Source organism: Schistosoma mansoni, chromosome 4, assembly GCF_000237925.1.
Source record: "Schistosoma mansoni strain Puerto Rico chromosome 4, complete genome".
Lineage (NCBI taxonomy): Eukaryota > Metazoa > Platyhelminthes > Trematoda > Strigeidida > Schistosomatidae > Schistosoma > Schistosoma mansoni.
This window is the reverse complement of record NC_031498.1, coordinates 7,888,115-7,908,961: the sequence shown is the minus strand read 5'-3', so window position 1 is coordinate 7,908,961 and position 20,847 is coordinate 7,888,115. Positions and strand designations below refer to the sequence as shown.

Below are 20,847 nucleotides of genomic sequence, written 5' to 3'. Positions count from 1 at the left end.
AGGTACTCTTATTAGTAAACGGAAGAAAGCTATCCGATGAATGACTTGTAATTAAACTTTTTATATCCTTCTTTATTTCAAGTTTAAATTACTTTGGATTTCTTGTTGTCAAAATTAGTTTTCTATAATCTCTAAACTATTTCACACTTGTTCGTCATTGAAATCGATTTGTCAGTGAGAAAAAAATTTTCAACGGTAAGGTAATCATGCAAAAGTTTTAGTCGGGCTCATAATATATTATTTTGTTGTAACTTAAATGATACCAATATGAAATCATTACTTTTTATATCATTCCATTAAAAGTAAATAGTTATAAAATGACTCTGAAGTTGTGATATATACTTCTATATTAATAGATGGTCAAAACAGTCCACAAAATACATCTGACTTCAAGATTAATTTCTTATTGATGTCTGTCAGCTTTACAATACCATTTAGTTGTGAACAAATGTCGAGCAACTAATACTCTTATTCAAGTGTTGATAATCTTCAGCATGAAATACGTACACAGATTCGTTCAGTGTTGTTTTTATCTCTGTCAACTTATGTCGAAAGAACCCTTGGCAAAAACACACTACGTTTCTTAACGAATAAATCATCAGTAATTTTGTAAAATATATCTATTTAATAATTAAAAAGTAATGTGTGGAGTAAATAAATAAGTTTGTACAACAACTAGTTTTAAGATTTCCTACATATCGATAATGAAATCCATTTGGACACTTGGCTTTGACCTGTTTTATCTCGTATATCATGATAAGATAATCTTTTTTTAAGCAGGCTTGATATTTTTAATCATTATAATCCATATTTGTTTGTCGTCAAGTGACAGAAATTTTTGGTTAGTAAAACGTAACTAGGAGATTTCCTAAGATATCTAGTTTACTATGAATAATATGAATCTATTTCACCAACCGTTTTTCCTCTTTTAAATGAAAAAAATGATTTGATTAGAATGATTTTTTATTTAGCTTTAGAGTCTGGACTTAAAGCTACTAGCTTATATGGAGAAATAATTCAGTGCACAGTCAATTACGCCGATTTTGAAAAAGTATACACAGGATCTTACTTTGGCACTATAAATCAAACCGTGAATATTTTGTCACATAGTGAACACACGTTCATTCCTAAAGTAATATCTAGAGTAAAGTCAAAACAATAATTTATGCAGAATAATATGGATCCGTTATATTTTGTGGTGTCTCTTCAACTGCTTACAACCGTATATTTACTTAGTTGTAACATTGGGGTATAATATAATATGAAATACTTGATATAATGATAGAAAAATGCATTTCTCATCATACTCCAAGGAATTTGAGACTGAAGAATGAAATAGCTCAACACTTAACCGACAGTGGGCACATTATCAATGCCAGTCGTCAAATTTATCGACAGACGAAAACAACGAAGATTCTCAACGTTGAATTGAAGCAGTAGGAATCTAAAAGATTCCAGAGAGAGAGAGTTACTAATTCATCAGTGCCTTCGTTGATTCATATTTTTGATGAAAGTCACCTGTAGTAAATTTCATTATTATTATTGTTTTAGTAGTTCGATTTTGTTATGCTATCTTTGCTAAGTCAATTGTTAATTCATGCGCTTTAGAAATCACTTTTCCATTCATCTGTTTTTCATTCCTATAATCCCCGAAATTTGTACAAACTTTTCAAGCATTCTAATTGTTATGTAAACCATCTCCTTAGCTCCCAGACACCACACACTTACTCCTCGCCCCCTTAATATTTTGGGATTCCACCACCAAATGACTGTGAGCTTAAATATATATACATATATTGAGAGAGAGGGAAAGAGAGTAGTTCAAAATTGGGTTGAGAATGAATACCAGTCATATCTGATAGATTGATGTAAATTAAGTTACACAAATCATCAGATTGCAATGTTAATTACAATACCTGAAAATCATAAACTTTTTTCTGGCTAACATAAACATCATTCAAAGATGATGTAGGCTGACTATAGTGATTGTTAGCTGAATAACGTGAAATGATGAATTTAGTAGGTGGAGAATTTAAAGCATAAATCGAACCAATTTTGGCGGAAGTCATTGATACAAACTTTGATCATCAGGACAGAGACAACGAATGTATTAATTTTAACGATATAAACTATGTAACCTTCTACTAGGATTCAAATGAATTCAAATCCAACCAAATGACGAATTCATAACGAATAAAATTATTTTTAATAGAAAATGTTGATTTTTTTAAAACTACTAACACATTTCCATGGTGACTCATGTTACTCTGATGTAATTTATAAGACAGACAAACTCTATTACTCGTTTCCAAATCAGCAATAAAGATCCCCAAAATCACAACGGTTAAGTTCCCCGAAAGCTAGTTTTGGTTCTCTATTTTTTTGGTAGATCCTTATTATACTTCGCTATTATTATTATTGTTATTATTATTATTATTATCAAACTTCATTATTTTTAGGTATTGGCGTACATTGTGTCAAAATATTAATGTCACTTATCATTATTTTTATTATTGATAAGATGCCTGTCAGTTTACTAATATTTTTTTATAATAATTAGTAAAGTCATGATCAGAGACTTTTTTAACATTGATAGATCAACGTTGTTTATTTATTCTAATACATATATGTATCTTTAATTATGCATACCGATAATATAACTAAAGTTATATTTTGAAAGACATTAACTTCAACGCTCTTACATAATTCTACTGAAACATTCATAAATTAACAGCGTCTATCTTTTATGTTATTGTTTATCAAAATTAACATTGTTCTTCAATATCATTATTAAAATTTGTATAGATGAAGTAAAAACTTAAACAGAAATATAATTCAATTAGTTATTCTGTTATTAGTTCTTTCACAGAAACTCAACAAGATATTTTAATTTTAATAGTTGAGATCATGAGTCAATTGAAGCTAGACCACCATGAAAAACCTGAAAGCACTGTGCTGCCGTTTCGTCCTATTATGGGACTCCTCAGCAGTGAGCATCAACGATCCATTCATCTACGAAAATGTAATTATATCGAAAAGTCTAAGACTAAAAAAATTGAAATATTTAATCTTACATAATACCATTAACTGATGTGTACGACTAATTGATTCTGTCCATTCGATATGTTTTACCATACAGGTGAATAGCATGCCATCAGAGATTCTGGAAATGTTACTTAATTTTAATCTGCTAACCACACGTTTTCCACCATATATACCAGGGAACTGTAAACAAAAGAATGTTTTAAAAATGTATAAATGAAATAATTAATTAAAAAATCAAATTCACAAGTGTATAAAAAACTCTAGAAAAATATCCTTAGATTATTTGACTTATATGATGGATCTATAAATTTAATTTAAAAATTCATAGATAGTTCCTTATTATTATTTAGTTTCAGTGAATCACTAAAATTATATTTCAATAATCTATTTATTCATTTCTGATCTATCAAATTATCTAGCCACTGAGACAGTTAACCTCAAATGAATCAGTTTTACATTCCATAATGGGTAACAGTTGAGTAAATGACACATGTCTCATCTATTGTAAAACTCACTAAATATATATATATGTATATGTTGAAAACCAAGGAGATAAAGTGTTGAATTAGGATAAAGTATCTTCTTACTTATTTCAAGCAACACTAGCTTCCATTAATTCATGATCTCAACTATTAATATATATATATATATATATATAGCTTGAAAATATCTTATAAATTCATAAAGCCTTACTAACTTCAATTGTAAACTAGTTATGTGTGAAATAGATTGTATAGTTATTTAATTTATATTTAAAAGCGTGAGTCAATTGAAGCTAGACCACCGGGGAAAACACGGAAGCACTGGACGGCACTACTGAGGAGCCCCACAATAGGACGAAACGGCAGTATAGTGCTTCCAGGTTTTCCCTTGTTGTTTAGTTTCAATTGACTCACGCTTTCAACCATGAAAATACTAAATCTCAACAAAAAACCCCTTCTGATAATATTTGATTTATGTTGATTATTCACTTGTATAGACAATAAACACTATCCATTGAAGATAAACATTAATAATCACTATATAAAAAATATCGTAGATAAATTTTATTTTTCTTTTGTCATTATTACAAATTTTTTACTCTTTTCATTGTACTATGTTAACATATGTAAGTATATATATATATATATATGTCTTATCTGTTAAGTTTTACCATAAAGAAACTGAAATGACTTCATGTCTATTCATCTATTAACCTTCAAATGTTATTGTAACTTACTTTGTTTAAATTAATACTACAAGAAGAACAACAACAACAAGAAGAAGAAGGTGAAGAAAAGTGGATTGAAGTTTAAACATTTTTATATTTTGTTTGTATGAACTAAATTATGTTTACACATACATTAATAAAGTAAAATGTACTAAGTGATCAATCACCACAGGGGATAGTTTATTATTCGACTTGAAACACGTAAATATATATTTTGAAAAACTATAAACATATGTTTAATCAGTTACCTAGTTACTAAAAATATAATATAATAATGGTTTCATTTGAATGTTCTAAAGGAGATATGTAATTGATTTTAAAGATAAAATATCTCATTTAAAGCTATCTATTAATTTTAATCTGAATGATATCTAAATTAACAAGAGAATAGAAATCAGTTAGTATATTATTCAATATAATGATTATTGTACATTAGTAAAGTTTTTAATTATTATACACATATTCAGATTCTCCAAAAAGGGATTCAATATCATTTCTTGAAATTGATGAAATCTTAAATAAATACTCTAATCTATTAAAGATAACAATAATAAACTGAAGAGTTTAACGGTAAAATGTCAAGTTATCATGTGTGTTTTTCAATATCGATTTAAATTACGAGTTACAATTACAATCAAGTTTCAACCCTCGTTTTATCATAATAAGAAGTCTTCTAGTAATTCATGTATTCTATCAATTTCTGTATCGCAGATACGTTCTTCTTTTCTCCTAAATATTCTTCACCCAATTATGGGATCATCAAAACTTGGTTAATTTGATGTATATTGAAATATGATTATTTCGCTATTTTAAATTCTTACTTTTAAAACAAATACCGAGTTAAATTAAGCGGGATAAATTTTGTAATACTGCTGACATATTTAGAAATTACATTGTCCAAAACAGGGAAAAATCCGTCAAGGTAATAATATCTTATAATCTTTCGCTTATCTAAACATTTTACAATATTTAAATTAATGGATTTGTTGGTGACTAATAATAAACTTTAAAGGTCTTATATTAAGTATTTACAACAACAAATTAATGGTTTTTAAAAAATGTTAAAGTATTAGAAAGTTTCAAAAATTGTTGAACATAGAAAATGTTTAAAGTTAATTGATGTGAACAGCGAGACAAGAAGCCTTAACAAACTATGCAAGCTATTTTTGAGGACGTTATTTCATTTAATTCAAAGCTTGTAAAACTGTAACATTTACTTTTGTCCCTAGTCTATTCTACAGATAATAAGCTTTCGTTTGATGTATGATTCACTGCCACAGCCTTTTCTGTTCCAAAGCTATTGTAATTTAGACGTAACCTTCTACTCTAATCCCCCAGTTTTGGACATAATTGTGTTTTCTTAATTATTGTACGTTGTGGTCAGGTTAGTCATCTATATATTCATGTATCTTTTTACACTAATTCGGAATTCGGGTACCAGATCGGATTTTATAATAAAGCGAGTAGTGTTCCAGTTGTCTTGTCTTCTCTCTCGAGCGCGTGCTTGTCAGCCAATCAGGAATAGAATAGTTTTCGTCTCTCTACCCCAGCTTCGAACTCACGCATACTAGCCTCAAGGTTAAGCCAGTCAGCCTATAGCGTCAAGGTCTTAATCTACATTAGACAAGTTATACTCGGCACGAAAGTGGGTAGACCGATCAAGGACGTAACATTAATACACAGTTAATTATAGTTTAACTAATATCAAAGACTTTTTATTACATAAAACAATGAAAAGTAATAAATCATTCATTTTAAAGGTATTTATCTGATATACTATTGAAGTATAAGAGTTGTTTTTATGATTTCATTAAATGAAATGTTTGATGTTCATGGTTTATTTAGCATTTCAGCTTAATTTTAGTAAAGTTTGTAAATTTTGTAGCTTTAAATCCTCTGAAGTAATGATTGTAACAACTAAAATCATAATTTTTTAGATATTAAATAGAGTCTACAAGATCATAAGGTAAGATGAAGATAGGATGTTAAAAAAATACAGGGAATTATTTGCTTGACTTTAAACATTCTGATAATTAATTATTTGAAAAGAGATATATTGCACTGAAATATTTTAGTTATTTTGCTAGTTATAGGTTTTAAATAAGTGATTAGATACAATACAAATTTTATGCCACTATTTTATTCAAAAGTAGAACAAGGATGCCTTGGTAGGTCCTCAAATGCTCTGGTACGGCCGAGAGTGGAGAGAGTCAACTCTCCCTCTCGAAATGCTCTCACATGGCCAGCGAATATACAGCCTCTGCCAGGGAAGTCCTACTCACTGCCTTCTCGCAGCAGGAGGTGTTGTTTACGAAAGTGAGAGGACGAAAAGCGAATGGCCAACGCTTTAACCGGGTTGGTGGACACGGAGGATCCACCTACGGGGGAGTTGGAAAAACCTGACTCCAGGATCCCGAAGCAACAAATGGCGTATGAACCAATAGTTGGTCACCGGCTACCATGGGATTTCATCTCCTTACATTGCCCCACTGCCTTGTGGATCAGACCTTTAGGTAAAGGCCTGGGGTGTGGCCCTCTACAAAACCACCTTCTTTGGTTTTGGCACCCGGGCAGCATCCCAGCCCTCACATAAATCTATTTGGTACCTTCTTGTACCTATGTTTATGTGTTTAAATAATAAAAAATGCAGGATATTGAACCGTTATGTGATATAATATAAATGTCAGAAATAACTGATACGTTATTTCATCAAACAAATTACGTCATTTAGTTGTACAAGATTCATTCGTTTGGAGCTATTTTCATAAAGGTTTTCTATTTTATTCATTTTTAAAGTGTCTAGAAGTTTACGAAAACTTTACTTTCTACAAATGGCCTAGGTAGTTAATGATATTTATCATTTTATAACTAATTTTAAAATACACGAAATGCACTCACTGTTTCAGCTGTAATTTTTAAATTTGGTTGATACTTTGTATCAATTTTTGTCAAAGAACTTTCAATAATTACATTTTCTGTATAGGTTTTCTGTACACTGTCTGAAGAATTATGTCTGAACCAAGTAATCACTGCAGGAGGATGAGATGAGGTGGCTGTACATTCAAGTATTTGTTCACCGTATGCTTCTTGAATTCCATTTTGTGGAATTGCAATCAAATTAATTGCTGATGGACAAACTATACCCAAAACAAAACATTTAAATTATTTTTTAATAATTTTGTGCAATAATGTTAATTTGTTCTGAATGAATGAATTTTATTATATGATTTTGGTGGATATAAAATTCATTGAAACGCAACCATCCCCAATTTATTTTGGAAACAATTTTTCTCCATCATATGTATGGTTGTTTAAATATTTCTTGTTTATTTGCCCAAACATTTATCACATATAAAACTATCTCCCTACATCCACGAGCAATGTAATCAAAACGTATAATGTGGTTGATATATTTGATGGATGAAATTTCCGAAGTATTTAATCTTTTACTTCGGAGATTTATCCATGAGATTATTTATGAATGAATGAATCATTAGACGAGAACTTTAAGCAATGCTTTATAGCTCTTGAAAACCATGTCATGCAGTCCCTATGCAGTACGATATTGTTAATCAAATTAACATAATATGTTAGTTAATTTGGATGAGGTCATGCATAGCACAATCCACCTGCTTTGAGAATGATTACGATGTAGATACAGTTTTTTCATTGGTAAGAGATTTACTTTCATTTGTGTTCCTGATGCTTAATGGTATGAAGACATGTAAGTTAATTAACTGGATACATTAAAGCAGTATTGTATAAATACAGTTTCTTCCAGTTGTTTCTCATTACCCACAATATATGATATATTACCTTTCATGTGCTCAAATTAATTTTAGATCAGTTAAATACATACACATTACTGGATACTACATAAATTCAAAAAAATACATGAGTTTAAGTGTGTCTTATGATGAAACAATGTTCATTAGTTCGATTTTTGAAGGTGTTGCAGCCTGCAGTTTGTTTCTGATAAATCGTAATTCCCATTACAAAAATATTGCTTTAAGTCTCCTAAGATACAGAAATTCCTTAAAGTTAATTCAACTATTCAGTATAAAATACCAGTACAATTTAAGTCCTACAATTTTACAGTATTAATCTGTTTAAAGATATGAATGGTGAAAATTCGATCAAATTGATTTGGAATACGATTCAATGACTAAACTGACTATTTTCCATCTATTTATTGTAGATTGTACAACCTGTATTTTCCTGAAATCTCATCTTAAGAACGTTGATAATTATACAAGGATAATGTTACAATAATTCCATACCAGGAACATGAGAAGGTGTATATGTTGTACGAAAATTGCACATTTCGTCATGACATTTCATATAGTTCAATGATTTTCGAAAAAAATCCATTTTAGCTAAAATGATGCAGTTTGCTTTTTCGATTCAGTCTACCAATATTCCAGTGCATTAACTACAAAACATTTAAATATCATAAAATTTACTGTTTGGGCACATTATTCATGCAAGTTTGTACGTTCTACTATCGAGCAGGGATAGAGTTGAGAATAAGTTTAGATTTAACAAACAAATGCCAATTCCTTAAGTCGACGAAAAAATCGAGAGGATGTCACATGTCACATGACAATTATTTCTTTGGCTTCATGCCTTCTGGTTATTTAAAAACAGACCTGGCATCAAACGTTAGCCATTAATGAATTGTGTTTAGCACTTTATGGAACTGGATATCTGTTATGATTCCGGATTTTAAAAAGTCGTTAATTTATGATCACTGAAATAAAAAAAAAATCGAAATATTTCGAGTCAATAATATCAACTCACAGAATACTTCAGTAAGAAGGTAAGCTATTTTTTGATATCTAATCTTATGATTAGTAGCTTCCGAAACATGTTTCACGTCGTAGTTTCCTTCCTCATTCCAAATTAAGTGGCAAGATACCCGTGCACCGTTAAACCATGGTCGTCCAATTAAACGTACTTCACTGTATGCTATATAGCCTCCATTGTTGGGATCGTGTTTAGTATCCGAATAGATGTCGGACATAATATATTCAAAGTCAGAATTCGTCGTTGGTCTCATGACTGTCTCTTTTTCATTTGATTTAGAAAAGTTCACATAACTTCTTTTTGATACTGCAGACAAATACTCCATTGCAGGTGTCAATTCCCATAAAATTTTTGCTCTTGGATTGCTTCCTTTTGAAGACTGACATGTAAATACTTTAGTACGATTCTCACTTACTGGACCATGTGGTACGGAAGACAGGATAGGATCTTGAGGTGAAACTATAATCAGAATAGGCTAGAATCAACTATCTGAACATACAGAAATTATGCAAGCTCATAATCTATTTTTCTATAGTTCGCTTAAGTGATTTTAGATAACTACTACTTCTAACTGATTTATCATGAACGACTTCATTAAAATTAGAAAAAAATGGATAAACTATGCTTTCAATCAGTTAAAAATATTGTCCACATAGGCTTAGAAAACATACTTGTTCAATGAAAACATTCATATGAAACTTTTAAACTGATTACTTTGCAGCATAAATGGTGTGTATTAGTTTTAAACACAGATAATTAATCCGTTTACAGTAGCTAGAATTATAAGCTTAGTTTGAACCACATACATTGATATTATAAACGAATAAACCTTTGTCAACAAGCACTCCTTTATTAGCAACGATAATTACCTGTTTAATGTTTTCAATAAATGCTAGACCATTGTCATTGGTCGACAGTCTGAAATGCGGTGTCATTCAAAAAAGTCAACATCAGTAATAATAACACTGCATTTCCAATTTCCCATAAGAAAAATGAACTGTACTTCTTTGAAATGAAATTATTTGTATTTTAAAACTAACGATTTGTCTTCTATTTCTTTGTTTCTTTAAATATTTGGTTATTAATGGAACTTTGACGAATTGTTAATAACTGTGAGGTCTTGAACAAAGAAAGAGTCCCCGTAATCCTCAATGCAAAGTAAATACTAATTAGTTTGTAAGAATGTCGTCTTTATAAGTTTATGTTCCTTAACTTTATTGATCGGATCAGATTGTTATAATATTACATATTATTTTATTTGATGCTTCAATAATTGTTGTAGTTTCCATGTTTTAACTTAATGATGATAATTGTCATCAATTTTCAGGATAAAATGTTTGGGATTCATCTGAATATGTCTTAGTGAACTGATTTCCAGTAAAACTGAAATGTGTTAGTCAATAACTTCCAGATCAATTTATAATGTTCGCCTTTTATGGAATAGATAATGACTCTTTACTTAAGAAAAAGGATTTTATATTATTGTTGAAAGATTCCAATGAGTATGCCGTATGCCAAGTTTGTTATATCACTTTTCTTCCATAAACTTCTAAATAAATATATCAACACTCATCTACAGTTCATTTTTGTATTGGTTGTCTGAAACTTCCCATTGATTTTTAAGACCGCAATTGATCAGTCTCTTTTTGACATATATACGCCATCCATCACTGCTTATAATGCTTGTGATTTAAGGAAATATCGAGGCAATCCTCACAGAATACATATATGACAATAAGAGACTGATCAATTGCAGTCCTAAAAATCAATGGGAAAATTAAAACAACCAATACAAAAATGAATTAAACCTCACGTCATTGCACAAGCTAGGGGCTCTTTGAACTCAGCAGCTAAGTGGATAACGCAATGTCGTTTTAACAAAACGGCATCAACTCTGAGATGAAAGTACATCCAGTCAATCAGTCCCAAATAAGACAAAACGTGTATCCTGGATTCCACTGTTATCCACCATCCATCTCTAGTTATATAACTATAGACTTGTGAATAAATTTTCGCCATTTTGAGTGATCAGTAATGAGTTCATGTTCAAGCAAACTCATTCGAACAAATTTTAATATATTTAGGTAATAATAATCAGGCAAATAAATCTAATGATCTCATACCACATCTCTAACCAACATGGCATCATCATGAGATCAGGACTGATTTAGTACATAAAGATGGAATTTCGATATTCATAATTCCGGTGATCGTCTTCATTTTTTGACAATACTTTCTAATTAGTCAACTCTTATTATTTTTACAACAGTTAAAATACATCTTATACTCAAGTGAACCCATCGAAAGGAAAACTCATTTTAGAAATTTAGAAACTTCTTACATATTGAACATAAAAACGTAATAAATAAAATTTATTAGTCATTCCAAAAATATTTTTTACTTTAATTCACAACAAACAAAAGTATAGCAAGCAAAGATGGATAGTGGCTAGCAGTGGGATCAAGGACGTGCGTTTCGTCCTATTTGGGACTCGTCAGCTAGATGTACCTGCATCTCAGAGTTGATGTTCACTCTGGGACTCGAACCCAGTAACTTCCGCTTCAGAATGACCAGTTGCAGTCCTATAAACATAAATGGGGAAGATCCAAACAAACAATACTAAGTAAATTTCAACTTTATCCCATTGCACAAACAAGTGGCTATCAAAAACTCAGTGGTCGAGTGGATAATGCGATGGCGTTTGAAGCGAAAGTTACTGTGTTCGAGCCCCAGAGTGAACATCAACTCTGAGATGCAGGTACATCCAGCTGACGAGTCCCAAATAGAACGAAACGCGCGTCCTGGATTCCACTGCTAGCCACTATCCATCCTCGCTTACCATGCTTGTGAATTTAGGCTATATCGAGGCAATACGCACAGTATGCACATATATCAATTGGAGAATGACCAGTTGCAGTCTTAAAAATATCGATGGGAAGATCCAAGCAAACAACACTAAGTAAACAAAAGTATATATATATATATATAGTACTTACAAATAATTTTAACTCTTATAAATAGCGAAAACATTTGATTTTTAATGACTGGGCTTGTTGCAGCACATCCAAAACTGGCAATATTATCAGCTTCTGTTAATTGCCACTTTAATTCTGTAGATTCTGGTGTTTGAGTTATATTCTCTAGTATATGTTTCGAGGTGAAAGAATTTGAATGAATCAATGAAATATTTTCATTATCAAGTGGAGCATTTATGCGATAAAAGTATATTAATGGCTTTGGTTTACCACCATGTATATGACAAGTGAATGTGACATTTGTTTGTGGTCTGTAAGGTTCATGAGGTTTAACAGTTATATTTAAGGAAGTAGGGGGATCTGAATTAAAAAAGAAATCAAAACGAGACATTTTAACTATAAGATTTAGAGAACCAGATACGTAAATGTGAAGTATGGTAATAACTGTTGATAACGCGAATGATAGGTTAACATTTATCTACAGAATATCTACCATGTGGTCTTTACCAAGGGGTTCATCAAGATTATTAATCCCAACAGATTGTGCACTGCTGAGGAGTTCCATACCAGGACGACACGGTCGTCCAGTGCTTTTATGTTCTCAATAGTGGTCTAACACTCGTCGGCTCATGATTTTTATGAAATCCACAACTCCTTACTGAAAGATAAACATATTATTATTTACTATAATCTCAAACCGAAGTAATAAATTAATATTTTACTTTATCTTTGGACGCAATGATATGAAGAATGACTGAAATCCATTCCCCATTGATCTATAAGTGAGTTCACCATTTAGCAAAATGACCTAGCTCAGAAAACACTTAATTGATGAGTGATATCATGTTGATTGTAAGACTATAAGATACTCTAAATAATCTGGTGTATCGAGTTACTGGTATTCACCGGTGAAGAGCTACGATCTAGAATAAGACATCTGTTACGTCTGATTTCATTTACTGTTGAAAGCTATCTCCAATATAAAAACGTCACCACATATCACCCACATGAAATAATACATGTTTGACTTCATTTGTATTTTTAACTAAAGACACGCGTATTACTGACTTTAAATAAATGAAAACCTTTAATTTATCAGTCTCTGTAAACAGATGGTTGGAAATCAGTTGTTCTAAGAAGACAACGAAAGCTTCAAGATACAACTACCCAAGTTGGAGGATGCAGCTCCATCAAAATAATCCTTATAAACCTCAAATATTCTCAAACTTCTGATTTCCGGTTTTCGTATATTAATAGATATCTAAGTTGCTGATAATTTACAGGATAAAATGCTACCACATACTATGGTGTTTTACGCACACAGTATCAAAACTTTACGATCAAACCTACATTAACAACAACCTTTGAAAACGATTTATTTCGGAAAGTTTATGAAGCGAGTAGTTTTCTCTAAGAAAATTTATAATAGATTATTTTCATTGACTTAGAACACTTAATAAGGAGATGATATTTATGAAAAATATATGAATATATTAAAGCAATATACTTAGAACTATCTGGTGAACCAATAAACTGTTCAAATATTTTGATGAATAATTAAAAGGTCAAGTTAACAACAGAATAATAACATTATTCATTCAACGCTTTACAAATGAGTTTATTTAGCTCAAGATGATACTCGAAATACTATTGTCACGAAGGGTATTCAAATGACTAAAGATACCATCTATATATTTAAAAAGCTTAATACTGCACAAAATTATATTAACATAGTTGTTTTGTTAGCCAGTCTTTTAGAAACATCTTTTCCTGTTAGTAGTTTAGTGGTCCCCAAAATATTGTGTGATAACAACCACTGGTCGCATCTATTACAATATTATACCCTAGACAAAGATTCTCAGTAGGCTTCGCCTTTATCTTTGTATAAATTTATTGCCGAAATTGAATTTGTAAAACAGCATACTGTACCAACATAATTTAAATAAAGTGGACAAAGTCGGTATTTGTGGGAATCGTAACATACTTAGCTATCTTAAAAATACTGTACAAAACAGGACAGCGAAATAAATATAGTCATTTGATTTAGAGTCAAAAACACTGGAGACAAAAGTAATCACTCACGAAAAACTTCCAAGTGTAACCGACGTACTGTTGGATCTTTTTTAAATCTCAGTTTTTCAGTTGCGTTGCTTGATCCTGAAGTCACGTTTTCACCGTCCTCCAACACTTCCTCATTTAATGAATTCGATTGAGATTGTAATATATGACAGCTATATAGTCCATCGTCTGAGGGTTGTACAGATAAAAGTGTCAATATGGAGATTGTATCAGATATACGCAACGTTGAGTGAGCAGGTGGCATTTGAGTTCCTATTCGACGCCAGACAAACGTGTACCATGGAGCTTTAGGACTAGGTGCAGCCTCACATGTTAGTTTGACATTAGTTCCGATTTTAACAGGGTTAGGCGGACTCGAAGTCAAAGATAAAAGTGCTGGTCTATCTATAAATATAAACAAAATGAATCAACAATTGGGAATATATTAGCATTATTATGTTAACCGCTGAATCAAACAAATTAAAAAAAATCGTTTCACATAAAACAATAAACCTTTACCATGGTCAGTTGTGGAAGGTGAAATAAGATGTGACAAAAATGTCTACAACATAATACAGTTACAGATGATCTTTACAAGAACTCATGAAGTAATATTCGGATTTCACGCTTTCTAGTTAGATGTTTTAATTCATTTAAGACAGAAATATTAGGATAGTTAGTTTATTTGATAATGTGATTAAAAGACGAAGGTTATCAGAATTACGTGATGTATTTGCGTAGTACATTTCCAGCAATATGATCACATATATACCTATTAACACATTATATATGAAAAAATAAAAGGTCAATTCGATGAATTAAGAGGCAAGGCAAAGATAATGATAAAGTACAAAATGGGAAAACGACGCTGAACAACAAATCAGTATTATCACTGTAGATTAGTAGTATGAACAAATTATTTTTGAACATATCAAAAGGGTTCAGTTTTCGTACCGCCAAGGCCCTTGAAAACTTTTGTATACAACTACGAAGGCTAACTTTATGTCAACATAATGACCAGTCTCAACCAAATGTTTCTCAATGGTGTGAGATATTTATCTACCCTTTGATCTGATTTAACCATTATTATTTTTTATCTGTAGTCGTTTAGGTTGATATCTTGGTTTCTACTCATATTTTGCTCATTTATATTTAAGTCAATGTTAAAATCAACTTGTTTGTAGTCTGATTATCAGTAAATAAAAGTATTGTCATCAGTTATTTGGATATATACGTTATTGATGGACTTCTTACGCTACACTTCAAATATTCTGGTAGTATATATGAGTATAGAATTACTGTCAAATAGTTAGATAACAAGTTTTGATTACCAAATGATTAGGATAAAATAAACAATTATCTTAATGTATAAGAAAATAGGCCTTGGTTTTTTTAGAAATATCTTTACACGTTGAGGTAAACAATCATTATAAAGAGTTGAATTTATTTTAAAACTTGAACAACATGTTTTGGAACTATCATGTTTTTGTACTTTACAAACCAGGAAATAACATATTGATATCCGTTTTGTTGAACGACTGGTGATGAAGATTCTTGTTCGATTCCAATGATCCGTTCGAATTCTCGAACAAACAACATACACCATTAGTCACAAAGTTTCTTGTTAAGATTTTTCAAGTGATCTGATTAGCATTAGTTTCATATGTCAACATGGAAAACAATATTTCAATATACATACGTATATAGTCATTTCTAAGTGATATTCAACCAACAGTTAAAAATTTTCCAAGGTAGACATATAACAGTATTATCAATCATTGCTGAAACAGAGGAGTGCAGTTTTTTTAAATCAGTGGTTCAGATTAATATCAAAAGTGTAAAATGTATAACACTATTATGAATGTTTTTACTATTCATATGCATATACGTTCATCAATTCAACTCATATAACTGATGATCTCTCTTTGCTGAGCAGTATTCCTTCCATGACTAACGTCTACATCGATTATATAACCTAATATTTAGAAGATCTTATTCATAACAGATGTATACTTATAGTTAAAAAGCGTGAGTCAATTGAAGCTAGACCACGAGGGAAAACCTAAAAGCACTAGACGTATACTTATATATTTTTTCATATATAGAGTAAAGGATGAATAAATATTGCATTTACTGAAGTTTTTTTAAAAGCCAAAGATCATGTTATTTAAGTGGATATAATTTTAAATACCGGTTTTCAAGCAAAAAATGTTTGATCTTGTAGCTCAGGTGGATGATTTTGGTGGAAAATAAATGTCCGAATACATGAAAGATCTTATTTATTCATAAAAATATTCTTTAGTTTATGCTACATAAATCAGAGGTTAATTACATTTGAAACAAAGAAAATATCTGATCATTTATGACGCCAAAATATGAAATCACTTATGAATAATTAATCTTTTTTTAAAATTCGAAACGACGCCAAAATTCAAACGAAATAAAATGAAATTTCAATCGTTTAAGTTTAAATTTGTCAATTTACTGAAGTCAATTAATGAACAAAATTGCCAAAACTAATTGTCAGCTATACAATCAGCTGTTTCATTTAAATGCATAATGGAAAACATGATTAAATGGAGATTTTCAATTCTTCATCTTTCCATTTATAATATAATCTTGAATTAATCGACTGTATTTATTCATCATTGGATCATCAATCACAGAATCGTTTTTGAAATAATTTACATAGAATATTGACATTTCATTGATCACTATCAATGTTCCAACGTATTTATATAGAGACTAGTATAACTTTAATGTGACCAGCCTAAAAGACCATAATTATGCAATAGGTTATTTATCCTAAAGAATTTAATCGAAATTAAAATCTGTATTTTATATTTTGTAAACAGACGCCAAGTACCATTAACTATTTTCGGATGTTTAATTAACACTCATTTAATAAATCTATTCAGTTCAACTACAGAACAGTGCTGACTAATCAACCGGGACTTTCTTCTGATGAAAGAAAAGAATTCAGTTTTACCTCTTTCTTATTGACTATTTACAGATCCTAATGACATATAGCATCTAATTTATCAGTAGACAGAACTTTTCTTCTAATCAACCTTTATTTTAAGACTCATTTTTATGTCATGTTGTGGATATTGTTGTCTGATGAAGACAAGTGAGTTTAGGTCAATTGATCAGAAACATTAATTAAATATGTGTTATTAAGTTTGATGCTGGACGTTTGTTTTCATAATAACATAGAAGTAATCCCACATTTTTTCTGTCATATAATTAGTAGAGTTTATCCCGGTAGAAAACATCTTAAAGAATTTATATCAGTCTGTCTGAAGAATGACTATCCTCTCTTATTTAATCATTACCAATCAAATACACTTTGAATGAAGTTTCACTCTTTTTCATGTCATTTTTAATGGATGGGAGGCTATTACAAGAAAGTTTAATAAGTTTCATTAAAATACTAATGAGTCCAAACGTTTGGTTAGAAAGAGATGGATACAGACATCAATAAACTCACCTTTAAAAAGAGGATTTTCTGGAATAACCTTTATTTCTGATAGGATTAGTTTGTGAGGACGTCACAAACTTTTCTCTAAAGAATAATAAATTTAAGTTCATCATTTTAATGATCAAATGATGATCCTCAACTGATTCATGAGTAACAAGTTTTAAATGAGTGATAAAGAAAGCGAGTCATTATTATAACAAACTATTTAAGTTCCTAGATATAAACTCGCCATAATTTAGGTAACAAGTAAGAATCTAGTTTCTCTAACATTTATTTTTGAGTGCTATACAGCTCACCACAAGTATTCTTTCATGTACTACACAGTGAATAAGATGATGGCGAATATGTTTGATAAGTACTAATAACTGATAGTTATTAGCTGATAAATATTTAACTCTGAAGATTTTTACCTCTTACAATGAGCTCCAAGCTATTAGAGCGATAGCCACCATACGTACAGCCCCAAAATCCGGCAGAAGCAGTTGTAGCAATATCCAGTTTATAAATAACTTCTTGCAAACGCCAACCTTTTGTGATCTTTGAATTCTTTAATTGTGACGTCCATAATAATTCAGGATTAGGGACTATTCTAAATTGCCTGGTACACTGAAGTAGCCATGTAGATTCCACCAATAAACAATCCTGAGCACAATATGCAACACTCATTGGACAAAATAGGAAAACAGATTGTTCAGTTTCATGAATCCCTGAGTCTGAGTCATGATTATCATCTGATTCTAAAGTCCATATACTGCATATAAATATTTTTGATTCTCCAGCCTGAACCGTAACTTGAGTTTGATTCTTATCAGTTTCATCCCATGAAGCTTCAATGATTATAGTACTCTTTCTATTAGGATGGTTTATCGGATCTAGTTGCTGAATTGTATTATTCTGATTATTTTGTAATGTAATTTTTATATTCCAACTGCAAAATATTACTGAAAAGAAAAATAAAGAATTTGATTAGAGGGTAGAATTTGTATTATTTGCTAATATATTTATTTAAATTAACTTAATGAATATTCCATAGACCACTGTCTGTCAATAAAGGACATTACAATAAAAACAAACTACAAAGAATCATTTTATTATAATACACATTTGCTTTCATAAGCATAAATAAACGTTATTTTTATATAGAACCAAAGGCAGCGAGAGAGAAAGACTTGATGAGACAGGTTTTTTTAAGACTTTTATTTGTTTGTCTCATTTACACCGGTATCAAACAACTACATTGTTTTCAAGCATAATAAGATATATTTATACTTCATACATTAGAATAAAAATACTTGGAGGTTCATTGACTAGTTTATAGTATTACTTGGTCAAAATGAAGATATTTGTAATTTGGACGCATTAAAGAGCAAATAATAATTATATATTCAGCGTGCTACTTAAGATTGCCGGCATGTTAATTTCAGTATGTTAAAAAAAGTATTGACTATAATTATGAATATTTTACGATTATTAATGGTATGACAGGCTGAGATTAAATGTGTTGAATCACCTGAATGTATTTTGGATAACGTTTTGTGGTCCACTGATCTTATTCCGATTTGGATGAACATAAGAATATGCTATAAACATAAATCTTCCATTTGACTCCGCATATTACATAGGCTAACACCGTTTATGTGACGGCGATAATAAGAAGTCAAATACGGGTTGCGTTAGAATATTTCATTTCAAGCATTCGTTTATCCAGACAGGCATTCAGAGTATCAAGTGGGAAAGCCAAGCGGAGAGAAGACGAGTGAGGCAACTCGATTTGGTCAAGCATCACTTGATATTTATAGTCGAACAAAAATAAGCTACAGACATCTGATAGAGAGGATAAGCAATGCACACACATACGCTCATATAAAAACAGTCAAGGGTAATAAGTGAATAATCGACAAGGTCAAAATGTGACTCGGAAGCTGGAATAATTCATTTGTACTTGACGTAGTACCAGACACGACAAGTTTTCTGTTTGATAAGAACAATGGCGATTGTGCTTAAGAGGGAAAAATATACTGAAGCATCCTTCTTCAATCACATTAGTTTACTCAGATATCTATTCTATGTTTTTGGATCTAATTCACTAGTACGTAGGATAGAGGTGCATTGTTTATTTTACCCTCATCCTATATTCTATGGAATTATAGTTATTAAAACTTCACATATATCACGTCAAAATTTTTTCATCGACATGGGTCTAGTGTATATTGAATTTAAATGGGAACGAGAATGCTTTAAATATGAATCCAAAGCAAGACGGACAAAACTTTTCTATATATTGTTGCGATTTGGAATGTCCAGCTAGAAGATCCAGAACCACTAAAAATATCCTCTCAGTTCAATTATTCTCAATAATCTTGTCATCATTTTCTCCATCCAGTTCATCAAAGAGTTCTTTGTGAACAGGCGTTAAATCAAGATGACGGTAAAAAAATTTTAATAATGATAGGCACACCCAGTTTGTTCTGCTTCACATTGACAAAATTTTTTATACTATAGTTGAATTTTGATTGAATGTGTTTACTTGTCACTTTTGACAGATATAAACAATTTAATCTCATTATTAGAAATCATCGCTGACGAAACAAGGATTTATTTAGTTTAATAGTAAAATCAATGTATATTTTATAGAATTCAATTGGCGCCGAGGTGTTGATAATATAACATTGGATACTAATAAGTAGTCAATCAACGTACATTTGAATGAATGCTAGGGTTTCTCAAACCACTCACTCGAGATAAGAGAAGGAATACATTTGAGGTGTTTTAACAAACTAAATATTTAAGTAACCACTGAATAAACTTCATTTTTATTATCTTCGTGAGTAAATAAGCCATAATTCTTGAAATATTTCCTCCATTTCTTATTCAAAAATCAGCTGTAATAAAACTATTCTAAAGATTGGCAGATAATTCCCATTTAAACATTAAAAATTAAAAAACATGAAGTTCAGTGAAGAGATTTCTTTTCAAAGTTGAAATCATGAGTCAATTGAAGCTAGACCACCATCGAAAACCTGGAGGCACTGGACGGCCGTTTCGTCCTATTATGGGACCCCTCAGCAGTGCGCATCCACGATCCCGCACTCGTGAGATTCGAACCCAGGACCTACCAGTCTCGAGGCAGAGTCCTTAACCTATAGACCACTGTGTCGGCATCCAACGGTGTTAATGTCTAACTTCAACCGATCCACGAATTATGAGCGAGTGCGGTATCTTGGATGCGCATTGCTGAGGATTCCCATAATAGGACGAAACGGCCGTCCAGT

The 20,847-nt window shown here is 30.9% G+C and overlaps 1 protein-coding gene across 1 annotated transcript in view; it reads right to left on the bottom strand.

The window, feature by feature from the left end:
* Smp_126940 (hypothetical protein) overlaps positions 1 to 20,847 on the bottom strand; it is a gene marked incomplete at both ends in the record, with an annotated part of 30,567 nt that overhangs the window by 6,364 nt on the left and 3,356 nt on the right. The window contains 6 exons of the mRNA XM_018796698.1: positions 3,075 to 3,225; positions 7,154 to 7,392; positions 9,056 to 9,520; positions 12,058 to 12,396; positions 14,119 to 14,499; positions 17,986 to 18,503. Coding sequence (XP_018651814.1) covers positions 3,075 to 3,225; positions 7,154 to 7,392; positions 9,056 to 9,520; positions 12,058 to 12,396; positions 14,119 to 14,499; positions 17,986 to 18,503 — 2,093 coding nt within the window. The remainder of the gene's footprint in view (positions 1 to 3,074; positions 3,226 to 7,153; positions 7,393 to 9,055; positions 9,521 to 12,057; positions 12,397 to 14,118; positions 14,500 to 17,985; positions 18,504 to 20,847) is intronic.